The following is a 15,543-nucleotide window of genomic DNA, read 5'->3' as shown; positions in this document are numbered from 1 at the left end:
ACAACAACAACAATATTGCTTTAAGAAGTCTCATGGGAAGCAATTCACCATCAGAAATAAATAATGGGCTAAAAGCCACAAAGCCCTGTACCCAGCAAAGTTGTCCTGTTACTATAAGAATTTACCCATCCCCGACACCACTCTGTGCCCCCCCATCTATTCTGGGGGTTCCACTAAAATTCTGGAGGTTTGGGGGGGGAGGAAGTCTTGTTTTGCAGACGTGCTGGCATGAACAGGACAACTTCACTGGATATAGACCAGACACACAAAAGTAGGGTTAAAATTCTTGAATTTTATCCTACGCATGCGCATATACACTGTATATATACAGTGGTATGTCTGGTTACGAACTTAATTCGCTCCGGAGGTCCGTTCTTAACCTGAAACCATTCTTAACCTGAGGTACCACTTTAGCTAATGGAGCCTCCTGCTGCCGCCACACAATTTCTGTTCTCATCCTGAGGTAAAGTTCTTAACCCGAGATACCCGAGGTGTTTGTAACCCGAGGTACCACTGTATGTGCATAAACCATCACAAGGCTGTACCCAAAGAGGGCATGTGCACTGAATGCAATGCCCTTATGATCAACATTTAAATGAAGCAATCACCACAACAAGCACTTACGTTGACTCATGCCGGAAGTGGTAATTGACATGTGGAATTAGTCAAGCTCTCCATGCTTGATGGACAGGTTGAGAGAGAGAGAGAGAAGAGCAACTGGAAATGCAGGGAGATGTGAAGAAAACCTAGCAAAGTTTCTGGATTAAAAATAACCACAACAATAATAAGCTATGTCAGAGGCCCAAAGGAAAGAAATTGTTTTAAAGTGAGTGGATGCTTAAGAAACTGAAAAGGGGATATTAGAAGCAGATATTCTTAAGGGTAGCAGGCACTGTTATGAAGCAATAACTGAACTATGCTGATTAGGGACAATTGAACATTACACAGTTGCGCTCCTTGGGGCATTCAGCAACATGAATGAAACTATTACTAACTCCCACACCTTTTTCCCTAACAATAATCTGCTGCCCAGACTAAAGAGGTAGGTGGCACTGGTAGAGGTCCATCCCTTTGAATCACCACTGGTAGAAAACCACTACTGCCTTTTGCACACTGTAATTCATCTACAGTTCATCTATTATTCTATTTAGAATAATACAGAGAAGGAAGCCACACTTTGGATATGTGCTAGTCCCTTACCCCACCCCACCCCTTGTACAGATATCCCAAGTGTGGTTCTGTTCTGTTTAGAAGGATTTCACCATTGTATCCTTCTAACCGATGATTTTGCAAATGATAAAGGTAAAGGTAAAGGGACCCCTGACCATTAGGTCCAGTTTTTACCGACTCTGGGGTTGCGGTGCTCATCTCACGTTATTGGCCGAGGGAGCTGGCGTGCAGCTTCCAGGTCATGTGGCCAGCATGACAAAGCCGCTTCTGGCAAACCAGAGCAGCACACAGAAACGGCATTTGCCTTCCCGCTGGAGCGGTACCTATTTATCTACTTGCACTTTGACGTGCTTTTGAACTGCTAGGTTGGCAGGAGCTGGGACCGAGCAACGGGAGCTCACCCCGTCGTGGGGATTCAAACCACCGACTTTCTGATCAACAAACCCTAGGCTCTGTGGTTTAACCCACAGCGCCACCCGCGTCCCTGTGGCACCTGAACATTTCCTGCCGTTGCTGCTGGATTTTGCAGCGCTACTGCGAAAGGCAGAATGGAGCATGGCCCTCGCCCAGGTGCCAGGCGCCCAACCATGCTCACTCAGCCCACGAACCCACCGCTTGGCAGGCCAAGAGGAAGAAGAATGTGCATGGGCAGGATAGCACATGGGTGTGTGGCTGCTAATCCTCTCCCCCCAAAATGCATTCTCCCAATGAGTGGGAGAATGGCTTCACCCACTGCTGGCTCCAACCTTTCCCACTGCCATGCAACCTAAACCACCACATGGCTCTTGGGCTTAAGAAGGCCACCCCTCCCCTTCCTGCAATATACACACCCACACACAAAAGCCATGATTCTGTAACAGACCCTGGAGAGCGCCACACACAAAATACTTCTGCTTGGAGCTGGGAGACACAGTTCTGCAGCCAGCTCACAAGCACATGAGTGATCTACTCTGTAACATCAGGGTGGAGGGGGGGCTATCAAGGAAGAGGCAATATTTCTAATCACTGATCTTGTGATTCTTCAAGCCATGGAGGAGGAAGCACAAGCTTCTTTGAGTTCCCCCTCCTTCTGCCTCAGTTCTTTGGATCACGTCATCTTGTCCTGCAGCCCTTGGTCTGAGCAATGAGAAGTTCCAGGGACAGAGCTTCCTTTGGAAGGTGAGGGTGCTGGAACCCGGTCGCCCTGCCTGCTGCTAAAAGTGTGTGAAAGGGTGGGGAATGTGAAACCACCAGGGCCCCCCCCACCTGCACTGTGGGCCTCTCCATACATGCTTTTTTCACTGTGCACTCATTATTATTTGTGCTCATGATGGGCAGCTATGCTTGCAGTATTGCTTGTGCCTGCAAAAGGTTTAAGGGCAGACAGGCCGCTTCATTTCCAACCGGTGCACGTCCTTCCTGCTGAAATCCTGTAACCTTTTATACCACTCATGTTCTTGTTTACAACTCTTGTACTATAGTGGCAAGAGTGGCTTCTCCAAACATCAATAATGTAGTAACATCGGCAAAGCATTACAGAACCACTGTTGTCCAGCAGGGGGAAGATCTTCTCCTTCCAACAGGTTTTTGGGGAACTGACTGCTTTTAATGAAAGGACTGTGATGCTTTTATTGTAATCATTGGTATGTTTTTAATAGATTTTTTATATTTATATGTAGTTTTATTTCTATTAACATTTAATTGTTGTTTAATGATTGTAGGGAGGTTTTTTCCTATTAATATTTTATCTGCAAGCTGCCTTGAGTCCCTGTCAGGGGGAAAGGTGGGGAACAGGGGCGTAGCCAGGATCAAAATTAGGGGGGGCAAGGGACGAGGCCAAGGCACAAGAGGAGAGGGGCCACAGTGGGGCAAGGAAAGCCATGGTCGTTCAGGGGCGAGGGGGCACCAGGATCAGCCCAAAATCGGGCTGCTCCGACCCCCTCCTCCCCCTCCTCAACCGGCAGGGGCGAGGGGGCGCCAGGATCAGCCCAAAATTGGGCTGTTCCGATCCCCTCCTCCCCCTCCGCGATCGACGCAAAGCGTTTGGCTGGCTTTCCCTCCACCCACCCCACAGCCAGTGAGAAGGGAGACATCCTCTAGCCAGCTGGCTGTGGGGCGGGCGGAGGGAAAGCCAGCCAAACGCTTTGCGCGGCTCTGGGGCTTTCCCTCCACCCGCCCCACAGCCAGCCAGGGAGAAGGGAGACGGCACCGGGCAGCGGGGCAGGCTGGCCAGCGGCCCTGCTTCTAGGGGGGGGGACTGCCCCCTCCTGCTCCCCCCTGCGTACGCCCATGGTGTGGAATAATAATAATAATAATAATAATAATAATAATAATAATAATAATAATAATAATAAAGAATGTGTGGACTGTCCCTTATAAATATACAGTACTACTAATGCACTATTACTGTGTCAATAAACATGTTGCAGAATATATCTGCCAAAAAAAACCCAGACTAGACAGGCCCTGTGATAAGATGCCTCCCGCCTTACTGCATTCTAGTCTCACCACCCAACATTACTTGCTACTCATTCATCAGGGTATATTTGAGAAGCCATGTATTCCAGTTTCCCACTTGCAGAGCATTAAAAGTTCTCAGGCGAAGAACATTTTCAATCCCTGAATTCAGAAGGAAAGCAGCAGCAGAGGAAATGTGATGGCAAACATTATTCTTTGTAACCGCAGCATATATCTAGAGAAATTCATTTTCCTAGACACCATGAAGCTCTGGAGTGCTCACTTTAGGCATCATTTTATTGCCGCTGAAGATATAGGCCACCACTTCTGTTTAATGTGACTAAGGCAGAAAGTTTCTCATTAATTGCCCTTCTGCCCAACTATTGCATTCAAAAAGAGTTCATTATAACAACGTTAAATGTTAACAAGGGATTTGGGAGGGGGGCTCAGCTTTTGCTTCTGTTCCTTTACGAAGACACATTTTGTTACACTGTACAGTAGCTCTGTTCCTCAATATAAAGCACATGTGACCTGTTCTAAATAAAGGATATTTTCCACTTCTTGCACAACTGGAACAGATATAAACAGTAGCCTGGTCAAACTGCAGTGCAAAACTACTCAAGAGGAAGAGACTCCAGCAAGGCTGCTTTAAAAAATAATCATCATTGTGTGTGTGTGTGTGTGTGTGTGTGTGTGTGTGTGTGTGTGTGTGTGTATTGGGGGGAATCACATTAGATCAAATTCTTAACAAATGCAATTCTATGAAATCTTTTTTAAAAAATAATTTTTATTAATTTTACAGAAAAGAAAACACAGCACTTTAACACAACAAATACAAACAAAAATAACAAAAGAAAACATTATAAGAATAACAAAACAAAACAACAACACAAAAATCCAAAGACTATAATCCTTTCCCCTTAACATTATTAGAGGGGACTTCCTCGAGTTCCCTCTATCTGCGGTTCATTTCTCGTTCATCTTTAGCAATTTCCAATTCATTATTTAAAACTCTTTACAATTTCAATTCTCTCATACATCAATTTACTTAACATAATACTTAAACCCGTAGTTTCTATAAACTTCTAAATTTAATCTTAATATACAATTTTACCATACTTTTTTAGATAAACTTTAAAATCTTTCCACTCTTCTTCAGTCGCTTCTTCTCCCCGGTCGCGTATTCTCCCGGTCATCTCAGCCAGTTCCATGTACTCCATCATTTTCATTTGCCAATCATCCACTGTTGGTAATTCTTGGGTCTTCCAGTTCTTAGCTAATAATACCCTTGCCGCCGTTGTAGCATACATAAAGAAATTAACATTTTTCTTGGGAATCTCTTTTCCAACTATACCCAATAGAAAGGATTCTGGTTTCTTAATAAATGTGTTTTTAAACACTCTCTTTAATTCATTATAAATCTTCTCCCAGAAATCCCTTACTACTGGGAAAGTCCACCACATATGATAAAAGGATCCTTCCTCTTTCTTACATTTCCAACATTTATTATCTTGATTATGATAAATCTTGGCTAATTTTACTGGTGTAAGATATCATCTATACATCATTTTCATTATATTTTCTCTTAAAAGATTACACGCAGTAAATTTCACATTCTGTTTCCATAATTTTTCCCAATCTTCCATCAAGATATTATGTCCCACATCCTTTGCCCACAGTATCATGACATTCTTTGTTTGCTCATCTTTCGTATGCCACTCAAGCAATAACTTATACATTCTGGAAAGTATTTTTGTTTTTGGTTCTAACAATTCTGTTTCCAACTTTGACTTCTCTGATTGAAAACCAAGTTTCCTATCCAATTTAAATACTTCATTAATCTGATGATATTGGAGACAATCATCAAGCTTATTCTTCAACTGTTCATATGTTTTTAACTTAAATTGGTCTCCTTCTTCTATCAGCATATCCCTATATTTTAACCAACTGGTTTCCATATTCAATCTTTTATGTGCTTTGGCCTCCAACGGTGAAATCCATTTAGGTGTTTTTCTTTCTAATAGATCTTTATACCTAATCCAAACATTATACAATGATTTTCTAATTATATGATTCTTAAAGCCTTTGTGAACCTTCACCTTGTCATACCACAGATATGCATGCCAACCAAATGCATTATCAAAGCCTTCCAAATCTAATACATCAGTATTTTCCAGCATAAACCATTCTTTCATCCAGCAAAATGTAGCCGCTTCATAATAAATCTTTAGATCCGGCAGGGAAAAAACCCCTCTTTCTTTACTATCAGTTAAAATCTTATATTTGATCCTGGGTTTTTTTCCCTGCCATATAAATTTCGAGAGCACCTTTTGCCAATCTTTAAAGCAATCCATCAAATTAAGAGAGATTTAGGAATATGGTCGAATTTGAAATTGTCTTTGTTGGGCCGTATTGCAGCTGTTAAGATGAATGTATTGCCAAAGATGTTATTTTTGTTTCAATCATTGCCAATAATTGGCAATTCTATGAAATCTAATCACTAACATAGTAAAGCAATTTAGAATAGCCTGGTTAAGTTTCAGAGCCCGTAATTGTTGAAAGATCACATTTAGACATATTTGGGACTCTTCTATTGCTAATTTTAATCAGAACTTCACAGAACAACTTCTACTTCTGTTGTTACTTTTTAAGGATAGAACTTTTCATTAGTGATCTTAAACTATTATTGCATACCACCCCAATCTCCACAGCAGTGCGAGATTGCAGGGAATTCCAGGGGCATCTACCCAAGGTCCTTGTTTCCTTTTGGAAAAGAGGTACAGCAGAGACAGTGGTGTCTTTATGATATATGGCTTATTTACACATATATACAACCTGCGCCTACGACAGAGGGGTTCCCAGCATTACATTCCAAGAGGGTCTTGCCTCCTCCCTAGGCACAGCCTTGGATTCAAACAGTCATCCACCATCATGCCCTGCCAGCTGCTTGGCGTCTCTGTCACATCACTCCTTCTCCATTTCTCTAACCTTCACCTTTATCTGTAGAGTGAAGGGGGCCTCACCCCTTTGATGCTTTGTGTTCTTCTTAATGCCACATTCCCAGGTTATCACTTCACATGGGAAGCCAGCCTGGCTTAATACATGCTGATTCCAGAGGGTCATCATTGTCTAGCACACAGCTTAATACTCACTGGTCTGGCCTAATACACATGAGTCTAATACACATGAGTTTTGCTATTTCCCAGTTATAACACTCAAAGTATCAATTAAATTCTGACATTTGTTTGATCCGGTGATCACAGTGGTCTATCACCCACGAATTCCTAACACTATGAATATTAGATTTTGCAGAAGATAATGAATGAAGAAGTAGACTCCAGAATGGATAGAAAAAGACTCTCTATCAAGGTCTTTCTGTTGGGATAGAGCCGCTTTATATTAAGGATACTTCAAGACTTAAACATCCAAGTATGAAAGATGGTACTTCACCTTCTCACAAATCATATTCTCAAACAGATTGTTTTTAATTTCTGAAAAACTGATAGGCAATGTTTTAGAATTCAGTATTGAACCAATTGTATGTGCTGATCGGAGCTTCATATCAGTGTTACATGAATCTGCTTCTGGGCACACAAAAACATATTCACAACGAAAATAAGAACTATATTGTACTACAAGACTGAAGAAAAATAAAAACATTTAGTTAGAAAGAATAAAAACGGTAGATAATCTGGAACTCTGGTGAAGCCCTTACAATTTGTGTCCAAGAAAGGGAGAGGGAAAGAGTTTAGTATTGATAAATGAGTTAAATATATTAAGATGTAATCCTCTTCTGTGTTACACTGGCTGAGGTACTTTAGATTTTTGCAGAAGCCCTGCAACACTTTGCACTATCAATAGATGGGTATGCCCATGCTGAAGACAGCAATAATATATCATGCTGAAAGCAATAGAAAACTGTAATTCTGGCTACTGGGGAACAGGGGAGTAAAGAGTATGACAAAAACCAACTAATTAAATTGACCTATAAAGCATGGGCATAGGCAGGGGGGCAGGAGGGGGCAGTTGCCCCCCTAGAAGCAGGGCCACTGGTGGCCAGCCTGCCCAGCTGCCCGCCGCCTCCCTTCCCCCTGGCTGGCTGTGGGGCGGGTGGAGGGAAAGCCCCAGAGCCGCGCAAAGCATTTGGCTGGCTTTCCCTCCACCCGCGCCACAGCCAGCCAGGGAGAAGGGAGACAGCTGGCTGTGGGGCGGGTGGAAGGAAAGCCAGCCAGCTTTGCGCGGCTCTGGGGCTTTCCCTCCACCCGCGCTACAGCCAGCCAGGGAGAAGGGAGACGTCCCTTCTAGCCGGCTGGCTGTGGGGCGGGTGGAGGGAAAGCCAGCCAAATGCTTTGTGCGGCTCTGGGGCTTTCCCTCCACCTGCACCACAGCCAGCTGGCTAGAAGGGACGTCTCCCTTCTCCCTTGCTGGCTGTGGGGCGGGTGGAGGGAAAGCCAGCTTTCCCTCCACCCGCCCTGGCGATCCGGAGGGGGAGGAGGGGATCAGAACAGCCCGATTTCGGGCTGATCCTGGCGCCCCCTCGCCCCTGCCGATCGCGGAGGGGGAGGAGGGGGTCGGAGCAGCCCGATTTCAGCCTGATCCTGGTGCCCCCTCACCCCTGAACGACCATGGCTTTCCTTGCCCCACTGTGGCCCCTCCCCCCGTGCCTTGGCCCCGCCCCTTGCCCCCCCTAATTTTGATCCTGGCTACGTCCCTGCTATAAAGCCTTATAAAGCTCAGGACCAGCATGGTCATTGCTTTTCATCCTTTGAGGCCCTGGTCTTTCTTTGTGTGGCTTCACCAAGGGAGATGCAGATGCTGTGTACAAAACAAGAATGGTCCTTTTCAGTGGTGGCCTCCTGTTTCTTGAATGCTCTCCCCATGGAAGCATGCCTGGCTAAGATGGCCCACCGCTAAGCCCCTTTAGCCATTGGCTACGCTTCAGTTATGTCATGTTTACAAGCACTCCAATCCCCAGAATAAAGCCATCAGTAAACAATAGTTCAAGTGCAGCTTCTGAAAGGCAAAAGGAAAGATAGGCAAAACTCTAGCAAGAAAAAACCTTGAACAACAACAAAAAATATTCCTCATTGTTAAATGTTACTGACACTGAATATGCAGGTTTCAGCCCCGAACATGGCTGTATGAGTGGGCAGTTGAAAATCAACTGATGCTCTCATACTCAAACAAAGCACAAGTGTCAGTGGCTGCATCCCTGGAACTATTAGCTATTTGATTCTGCTGACCTGCGCAAGGGCAGAACCCCTGGCCATTGGCCATGTTGGCTGGGGCTGATGTGAGTTGGAGACCAGCAAGCAGGTTCTCCATTCCTGTCCTACTGTGAGAATAGCTCAGATAAAGAGAGACACACCCTTAGTTCTGAAAACAGGGAACTTTAAAGTCTCCTGCAATGCTTCACTAGAATCCTAAAAAGATTAAGAGAAGACCAGAGTTTCACCGAGCCCAGGTCCCTGTCTCTTGCAAACCAGATTCTTATGGGAAACAGCAATGTGCTGTATTGATGTTGTTTGCAGCACTGATTTTGTCCTGATGTGTTTTATTATTTTGAAGTAAACTGCTTTGAACACCAAGAAAAAACTTTATAGAAATTTGTTGATTAATAAAATGAATACATAAAGTGTTTTCATAATAATTTCCAATGCAGTTGAGATTATGGGGGTAGGGGTGGGTGAAAAGTACAGCTCTGACGAGTTGTTCGTTTCCCACAGTGAGCCTACTTAACAACTGCCAAATTAAGTCAGTCAGCATTTATCCTGATTCAAGTCTGCAATATTTGCCATTTATACAGCAGCATCAGTGTGTGTGTGTGTGTGTGGCTCTTTTCAGAATGTTAAGAGAGCAGATTGCTGTCTCAAAGAGTTTCGTGTAACCCAGGTACCCAATTTTTAATTGAAAATGTACTCCCAGAAACAGCAATACTTCAAAAGAGTTAGTAATTACAAAAACAACATAGTGACTTGGCTTGCTTTCAGATCAGATTTAGAGACTGCTGACAAAAAAAAAAAGATCCATATTTATCATTATTATTAATTTCTATGGCACTTTTTTTAAATAAACAAAGTGCTTTGCTGTTCTCATCTTATTCATTACTTGGATATGTCATACTGAAATCCAGGGCCGTCTTAAGCGCCCCTGGCGCCGTGGAGCGATGAATCCCTCCGGCGCCCCGCCCCGTTTCCCAGCGCAGTGGGCGGGCGGGCGCAGCTGCGCGTCGAACCTCCTGGCGGGCCGGCGCCGTGGTGCCCTGCGCCACCGGGGGTCTACCTAGAGCCGGCCATGCTGAGATCACATTTCTCTTGTTGACTTTTGGGCAGTGATAGGCACCTCCAGATGATGAACTGTCTCTCTCTAAATGTAGGACTACAACTCCCATCATCCCTGACCAATGGCCATGCTGGCTGGTGGTGATGGGCAGTACAGTTCCAAGGATATCCGCATGGCCACAGATTCCCTATTCCTGCTTTAGGAAGTTACAGGCTTTAGAGGGAAGTTTCACAAAATAAGAAGCTTAAGTTCTTATCACAGGTCCCCAACATTAGCAAGCGATTGTAGCCCCCCCCCCCCCCAGTCAATGGCCTGGATGAAATTCATAATCAGCCCTCCTTTCCTCATTGTCCCTCTCCCCCACCTCAACCCCCAGACCACACAGTCAAAGAAAAAACCTCCAGCATGAGAATCGCTCTCCTTCAAAGGAAGACCAGGGATACTGTAGGAGTATTACAAAGTATTTTAGTTTGAAGAAAAAGCATTCCCAATCTTCTTTTTTACACAGTATGTAACACTCTGGCGCACCTTGGTTACAAAGGACCTAATATTTGGCACATAGTTTAGTGATATGTGGGGAATTATCCAAGATAATCCAACAGGAAGCCATGGGAAACAGGCGCAGCACGAACACGACAGATCTATCTACAGCTTTTAATTAAGGAAGCAATTGAAAGGGCAGCCCCCCTCCTTTCATAGCGCTCTTACATGCATGTTCGTAGAGAAGGTAGTAAATTTCACTTATTTCAATACTTTGTTTTAATAATTTATTTAAGGGGGCAATGAGTTTTGAAAATGATTTTACAAGAAACCAGGGAAGGGGAGGAGGGAAGTCAAAAGCCATATGTATGTCTGTCTGTATGTATTGTTTTATGTAGAATTATTGTTGTTAAATTGAAAAATAAAATGTATATTTGTTTATTTATGTATTGAATTTATTTATTGAATTCATATACTGCCCTATACCTGCTGGTCTCAGGGTGGTTCAAATAATAATAATAATAATAATAATAATAATAATATTTGTACCCTGCCCATCTACTGGGTTGCCCCAGATAAAGGTGGTATATGAATGTACAGTGGTGCCTCGCTAGACGAATTTAATTCGTTCTGTGAGTCAATTCATTTTGCGAAAAATTCGTCTAGCGAATCCCATAGGAATGCATTGAATTTTTAATATATTTTTTTGCCCATAGGAACGCATTAATTGAATTTCAATGCATTCCTATGGGAAACCGCGATTTGCTAGACAAATTTTTCACAAAATGAATTCATCTAGCGAGGCAACCTCTGCTCGAAAAATCTCTTCGTTAAGCGAAAAATGCATCTTACAGGGCATTTGTCTAGTGAGGCACCACTGTAATAATAATAATGTATTTAAATTTCAGCAAATTGATCACAATTACAAAAACAGGTTCCACCTTTCTTCAAGGAATGTTGTTCGGAAGTAGACCACATTCTGTGTACACACACGAAAAGTCCTAAATTCAATCCATAGCATCTCCAGGTAAGGCTGGAAAATATTGTTGTCTAGAATCACAAAGAGCTGTGCCAGTCAGGGTAGGCCAGGGATAGCCGCCAAGAGGGCATTCAGGTGTTGACTCACATCACCCCGACCATTGGCCATAGACGCTGCACATGCTAGGCTTGCTGGGAGTTATAGTCCATGTCTGGCTTAGTGTTGTGGAGTAGCTGACAGCGCTTCTCCTGGCTCCTCCTGGCCTGCATATTCAAGATCTACACAGAAATCCTATCCAAGTTAACTCCAAGATGGTTAGGCTGCAAGTCCACAGAGCAGTTCCTGTCCCAGATCCCTCTAGGCACAATAGCTACAGGAGACTGGTCTGGAGGAAACTGCTTTCACTCTCCAAGTAATGCCCTGGGGCTTAACGCTACCCTTCGAACCCACTCTGAAACCCACACTGACATTGCCAGGTGTAAAACGCACAGGGAGGGGAGATGGGAGATAACAAAACAGCCAAACTTGAAAGCCATAGATAGGCCTGATCCGCGCATATAGCACCAAACAGATTTAAACTTCCCAATGCAAATCGGGATCAAAAGGGTGGGGAAAGGAGAGGTGGTGACACATCGGAAAGAGAGGGTGCCCAAAACTTTTTTCAAAGAGGGCCAGATTTGATGAAGTGAGCATGCATGAGGGCCAACCAAAGTTGTTGTGAGCTTTTTTTAGGATTGAAGTTGGTGAGCTTTTTTTAGGATTTTACCCCAGGACATATACTACCATGGGGGCCGGATTGAATCAACCGGTGGGCCGGATTAGGCCCCTGAAACGGACTTTGAATATGCCTGACATAGAATTATAGAATTGTAGAGTTGGAAGGCACCACGAGGGTCATCTAGTCCAACCCCACACACACAATGCAGGAATATTTTGCCCAACATGGGACTCAAACTACCAACTGGGCATGCCTTCCTTGAATGCTTTGCCTGACTAGAATGTGCCTTGTAAGTACGATAATACCTCTTGCTTACCTGGATAGAACGTGTGTGTATAGAAACCTGTGGCTTTTGTGTAACAGTACAGAGATAGAAGTCACACCACTTTTGTACCCGCCACTGGAATGTACCCTGTACCCATGATTGCACAGGAGGGAATGCCGCCCTTGAGCTGGAAAAGTTTGCCCCCTCCCCAGTAACATAGCTTGGCCTGGCCTTCCTCTAATACCCCCAGGCACAGTACGGAATGTAGCCATGCCATAGAAAGTTGCTCCTCTCCATCATGCCAAACAAAACAGTTCCACAAACATTCCTCCATCCACACCAGAGTAACAGGAATAGGAGCAGCAACTGTAGAAAATCTAAATATGGACCAGATATAAGGTCTGTTATATTGTGGACCTGCACAAAAAGAGAAGCTGACCAACCAGCCCCTTTTTATTTCCGCTTTGCAGCAATCCTAAGAGAGTTTTTAAAACTCTTGACTTTATATTTACAGTACTTGCACTTGAATCTACCTATAATGCAAGTGCATGAGCTTCTAGTTTTCAATCTGCCGTGAGTTAGCAACATTTACACGGAGCACAAATGTAATAGTCGGTGTAATGCATACTTTGGAAGAATGTAAAGAGCACTATTTAGTTTCATGGCTCTAGCTCATTATCCTCATATAATACAATCTGGCCCATCCATCTGAAACATTCCAGAAACTTGCCTTAACCCCCCCCCCCCAAAAAAAACCACCCCACAGTGTTTATTTACATGTCCACTCCTGGATGGAAAGCTCACAATTCAACAATATAGAAAATCGTTCCAATTCAAAAATCTGCCCGAATCAGCCAATCCGAGACATTCAGTACAAGGAAAAGGGGTGGGGGTGGGGAGTTGAGCCGTTCCTTCTCCACTCTGCTTTGCTTCATACCCATCTAACTATTAGTGGAAGTCTGTAACTCCTAGTCAAGGCCAGATAATGCCTCTGGTGAGAAGGTCTAACAATACCCTTTACATAATACCAGCCACAGGGCTTGGCCCCTCCTCCCTCGCCCAAACAGTAACACACACTAAACAAAACTGCTATTATGGCAGGAACCACTCGCTAAATGGCTGCCTTTATATAGCTTCAATCTGTAAAAAGATGTTTCATTTCAATGTATTTAGCAACAAAAAAAACTTTTACAAACAGCCTGATTCAGCAGCACAGGAGTAAACAGCAGGCACATAGTTGCTGGGTATATATTTCTTCTGTAACATTCCCCTCTTTTCTCCTCCTCCTCTTCTCTCCCCACCCCACTTCCAAAAGAGAGACCAGCAAATAGCCCCAACGCGGGTGGGGAGGGGGGAAGCAGGCGGGCTCACGAGCTGCTGACACCCTCGGTCTGTTTTGCCACGCACGCTTCTCGCACCTAAGTGAAATGTGCGCCGACGCCTCCGCCTTGGCACCCTGCAGAGCCGTGCCAGCCCACACACATTACTTACACACACACACCCCTTGCAAAGAAAAGACAACCCAAAGGGGAGGTGGGGGAGCCTATGCAAGCTGATCTGAGGTGTCGGAGCAAAAGAAGTGGAGCCAGAGGCAGAGAGGGATACTCTCCACAAGCGCTGCCAGGAAAGGGGGCGGAGGGCAAACGACGACCTGTCATTTCCCCCACCCGCCAAGTGAGCGAAGCATGCGTGTGCGTTGTTGTTGTTGTCGTCGTCCTGCGGGAAAGTTTCTCCTTCTTTCTTCCCGGAGGCAGAAGAGGAGAAGGGGGTCGTAGGGAGGGGGGCTCCCTGACACCGGGCAACGGCTCGGGTTTGCAAACAACAACAACAAACAACAACACTTCGGTCAAGAGGCTTGAATGACAGCTGGGACAGGAGGTCCTGCGCAGAAGGCGAGAGCGCCTCGACCGGGAGAAGCGAAAGGAGATTATTTGACGGGGTGGGGAGAGTGGTATGGGACACACGGCGTTGTAAGGGGAGGGGGGCCTCGGAAAGATGGGGAAAGGGCAGAATGAGGTGCAAGAGAGAGGAAAGTTGGGAGGAACGGGGAATTTGCAGAGAGAAGGAGAAAGGAGAAAGGAGGGGCTTAGGGCGGTAAAAAGAAAAGGCGCCCGGTTGCTTTAGCACTCTCCCACCCGCAATTCCTTCAGAAAGGTTAGAGATGGGCTGCGCATCTGCACCCGCGTCCTCGAGTTCACACAAGCAGGGCCAGGTCGCCCTTCCAGATTTAGTCCAGAGTGGCGCAGGGAGGGGGTGGGGAGAAGAGGCTGGACGGTCCTGCTCTGGGAAGAAGGGCAGAGGAAGATAACTATATACTGTAGGCTATACGGTTGGAGGGAAAGGGTGGGGGTGGCGACGGACGGAGGATCGCGTCCCGGACCGCAGGGGGGGGGGGGGCGGCTCACCTGTTCTTCAGCGGCTGGCTCTTCAGCTCATAGTACGTCTTGGGCTCCTCGTGGAACTCCTCGCCGACCTCGAAGTCCGGCACGATCCCCGACTCCGCCTGCATGTCTCCGGGAAGGCGAGGGAGCGAAGAAGGGACGGAGAGGCGGGGGAGGCGAGCCGCGCCCGTCCCGAGCAGCGCAGCCTGCGCCCTGCACTCCGTCTATGCGCCCCGCGGCTCTCAGAGCCAGCAGCTCTCCAGCCCCAACACTCCCGGCTTGGATGGACTCGGCTGGGCTCTGCTCTGCTCTGCCCACAGCACAGCTCTGCGCACACCTTCCTCCCGGCGCCGCCTGGGATTTGTAGTTCTTCGCGGGGGCGCTGCCTACCAAGCCCTATCGCCCGCCCCACTACGACTTCCATAAGGCCGAGCGGCCGTGACGCAAGGCCCGGGAGGGCGGGGCGCGGAGAGGCACCGGCGCGCACCCTGTCAATGTCAGCAGAAAGCCGCTCGCCAAGGGTACGGCGGCGGCGGCGGCAGCGGCAGCGCCCCGCTTCGGTCGCGGGAGGCGCCGGGGCTCAGGCCCGCCGGGGTATCGGGCCTTGTTCCCACGAACAAGGCTGGCGGCGGCGGTCGTCGTTCGCAGGGCGCGAGGTGCTTGCACTCTGCACGTGCTCAGACGTGCCCTCGCATTCGCCACAAACTACGGGCTGCTGGTCCATGTTCACACACCGGCAAGGCCAAGGCGCTCTGAACATGCCCTGCGACCTCCGGGTATAGGGCGGTATATAAACTCAGGTAATAATAATAATAACAATAACAATGCTCGG

At 46.2% G+C, this 15,543-nt stretch overlaps 1 protein-coding gene across 3 annotated transcripts in view; it reads right to left on the bottom strand.

Moving 5' to 3' along the window:
- Nucleotides 1-15,075, bottom strand: part of MITF (melanocyte inducing transcription factor) — a 152,634-nt gene extending 137,559 nt beyond the window's left edge. Inside the window, exon 1 of one of the 3 annotated variants that reach the window (XM_035106665.2) lies at nt 14,736-15,075. In XM_035106665.2, the coding sequence (XP_034962556.1) occupies nt 14,736-14,839 (104 nt within the window). In that variant the 5' untranslated portion in view covers nt 14,840-15,075. The remainder of the gene's footprint in view (nt 1-14,735) is intronic. The other 2 variants (XM_035106663.2, XM_035106664.2) reach the window with 2 other exon arrangements.
- Nucleotides 15,076-15,543: the final 468 nt, after the last annotated feature.

The sequence above is a fragment of the Zootoca vivipara genome, chromosome 2 (genome assembly GCF_963506605.1).
Source record: "Zootoca vivipara chromosome 2, rZooViv1.1, whole genome shotgun sequence".
NCBI lineage: Eukaryota > Metazoa > Chordata > Lepidosauria > Squamata > Lacertidae > Zootoca > Zootoca vivipara.
This window is presented reverse-complemented; position numbering and strand designations above follow the sequence as displayed.